General features: G+C 49.7%; 1 protein-coding gene across 1 annotated transcript in view; it reads right to left on the bottom strand.

Annotated features, from left to right (window-relative positions):
• LOC126992054 (methyl-CpG-binding domain protein 2-like) overlaps window positions 1-2,500 on the bottom strand; it is a 5,112-nt gene that overhangs the window by 2,342 nt on the left and 270 nt on the right. Inside the window, exon 2 of the mRNA XM_050850736.1 lies at window positions 929-967. Coding sequence (XP_050706693.1) covers window positions 929-967 — 39 coding nt within the window. The remainder of the gene's footprint in view (window positions 1-928; window positions 968-2,500) is intronic.

Genomic DNA, 2,500 nt, shown 5'->3' with positions numbered 1-2,500 from the left:
AGAAAATGAAAGGTGACAAAAAGTGAAGAAAAAAAGAAAAATAGCAATGAATAAGAACAAAAGAGAGAGAGAGAGAGAGAGAGAGAGAGAGAGAGAGAGAGAGAGAGAGAGAGAGAGAGAGAGAGAGAGAGAGAGAGAGAGAGAGAGAGAGAGAGAGAGAGAGAGAGAGAGAGAGAGAGAGAGAGAGAGAGACGGAAAAACGAACAATGGGAAGACAAGAAGAAAAAAAAAGAATGTGAGAAATGATTGAAAGAGAAGTCCCAAGGGAGGAAAGACGGAGATAAAAAATGGCAAGAAAAGAAAAAGGGAGAGGCAGAAAAAAAGAACAATATAGGACAACAACAACAATGGCGACGAAAAGAAATGAGGAAAATGAAGATGGAAAGAAAACACAAAAAAAAGATGAAAAAAAAGGAAGAGGACAAATAAAAATAAACAAGAAAACCCCCCATAAAATAGAGGCAGAAAAAGAAAAAGAAATAAAAAGATAGAACAGAAAAGAGGAAAAAAGGAAATGAGAGAGAGAGAGAGAGAGAGAGAGAGAGAGAGAGAGAGAGAGAGAGAGAGAGAGAGAGAGAGAGAGAGAGAGAGAGAGAGAGAGAGAGAGATTGATAAAAAATAACAATAACAACAAAAAATGGAACCAGAAAAGGAGAAACAAATGAAATGAAAAAGAAAGAATAAAGAGAAAAATAAAAAAAATAAAAAGCAAGGGAAAAATAAACACAACCCAGACGGTCCATATAAGGAGAGAGAGAGAGAGAGAGAGAGAGAGAGAGAGAGAGAGAGAGAGAGAGAGAGAGAGAGAGAGAGAGAGAGAGAGAGAGAGAGAGAGAGAGAGAGAGAGAGAGAGAGAGAGAGAGAGAGAGAGAGAGAGAACGAGCGAGAGAAAGAGAGAGAGAAAGAGCAAACAGAAGCTGACACTCACTTTCACCAGCCTGAGTTTACCTGAGCCTCCGCGACACACCTGTGGGGGGAGGGGAAGGGGGGGTGGGGGGACAGGTGGGCAGGTAAACTCTTATATCCTCAGGTGAGACAGAAAGCGAGTCTGCCTTTATTGATTTGGGTGACGAAGAGCTTATGATAGATGGGGTGAATGGAGGAGGAGGAGGAGGAGGAGGAGGAGAGGTGAAGAGGAGATAAGGGAATACGGTAGGGAAGATAGGTAGTGTGGGAGGAAGGAAACAGTTTGACATCAAATTTCTAAGGGAATGAAAAGGTGAAGGAGGAAGAGGAGAAGGAGGAGGAGGAGGAGGAGAAGAAGAAGAGGAGAGTGGAGGAAAGGAAAGGAAAGAGAAGATGGGGTTAAGAAGGGAGATTGAAAAGGAAGGAGGAGAGGACGAGGAGAAGGAAAGGATGGAAAGGAAAAGGAAGGAAAAGGAAAAGAAAGGAAAGGAAAGGGAGGAGAAAAGATATATGGTGGGGAAGGAACGAAGGGAGGAAAAGGAAGGTAAAGAAGAAAGGGAGGGAAGGAAAGGAAGGGAAGGAAGGAAAGGAAGGGAGGGAGGGAGGGAGGAAAGGGAGAAGAGGGAGAGAGCTATAACTGTCTGTCCCTTTTTTTCGCGGTCATCCTGTCAGGCGGAGAAGACTGCAAATATTGATTGATTGTGTTCTTGAGGAGGAGGAGGAGGAGGAGGAAGAGGAGGAAGAGAAAAGGAGGAGAAGGAAGATGCGATGCTGCTCTTAATGCTGCCGTTGTGTCTCTCACACACACACACACACACACACACACACACACAATGAGTAATGTGTGTGTTGTGTGTGTGTGTGTGTGTGTGTGTGTGTGTCTGTGTGTGTGTGTGTGTGTGTGTGTTGTGTGTGTGTGTGTGTGTGTGTGTGTGTGTGTGTGTGTGTGTGTGTGTGTGTGTGTGTGTGTGTGTGTGTGTGTGTGTGTGTGTGTGTGTGTGTGTGTGTGTGTGTGTGTGTGTGTGTGTGTGTGTGTGTGTGTGTGTGTATGTGTGTGTGCATGCGTGTGTGCAGGCGCCACAGGGCATGGCGTTGTTTAGCGTGTTGTTGTTATGGCAACAGTGCAGAGTAAGGGAGCAGGCGGAGCGACCTGCCCTCCTCCCTCCCTCCCTCGCCTTCCTTCCCTCCCTCCCCTCTCAACGCCCTCCCCCTGCCCTGCCCTGCCCCCCTGCCCCTGTCACCTGCAGCAGCTGCCGCCGCCCCGATCCCCGCCAGCAGGAGCTGCGGGCCCTGCCGTGAACCCTGAGCACCGCTGCCCCGCCCGGCGCCCCGCCCCGCCGGCTGCAGGAAGCGGCCGCCGCGGGAATTACCTCACTTGTACGGCCTCTGACAACCTCTCCGTCGGCGGTTCGATCGCATGGTGGAACCCGCGCCGCCCTCCCGCCCGGGCCGCGGCTCATAGTGGCCGCGGCAGTGGTGGTGATCGCGCGCAGCCTGCCAGTGACCGCCAGGACAGTGACCGCGGGGATGGCTGCACCTGACTTACCTCACAGGTAAGTAGTTCACCCTGACCCCCACACCACAGCCACGGGCG

Source organism: Eriocheir sinensis, unplaced genomic scaffold, assembly GCF_024679095.1.
Source record: "Eriocheir sinensis breed Jianghai 21 unplaced genomic scaffold, ASM2467909v1 Scaffold391, whole genome shotgun sequence".
NCBI lineage: Eukaryota > Metazoa > Arthropoda > Malacostraca > Decapoda > Varunidae > Eriocheir > Eriocheir sinensis.
The sequence above is the reverse complement of the archived record's forward strand: the minus strand, read 5'-3'. Positions and strand labels throughout refer to the sequence as shown.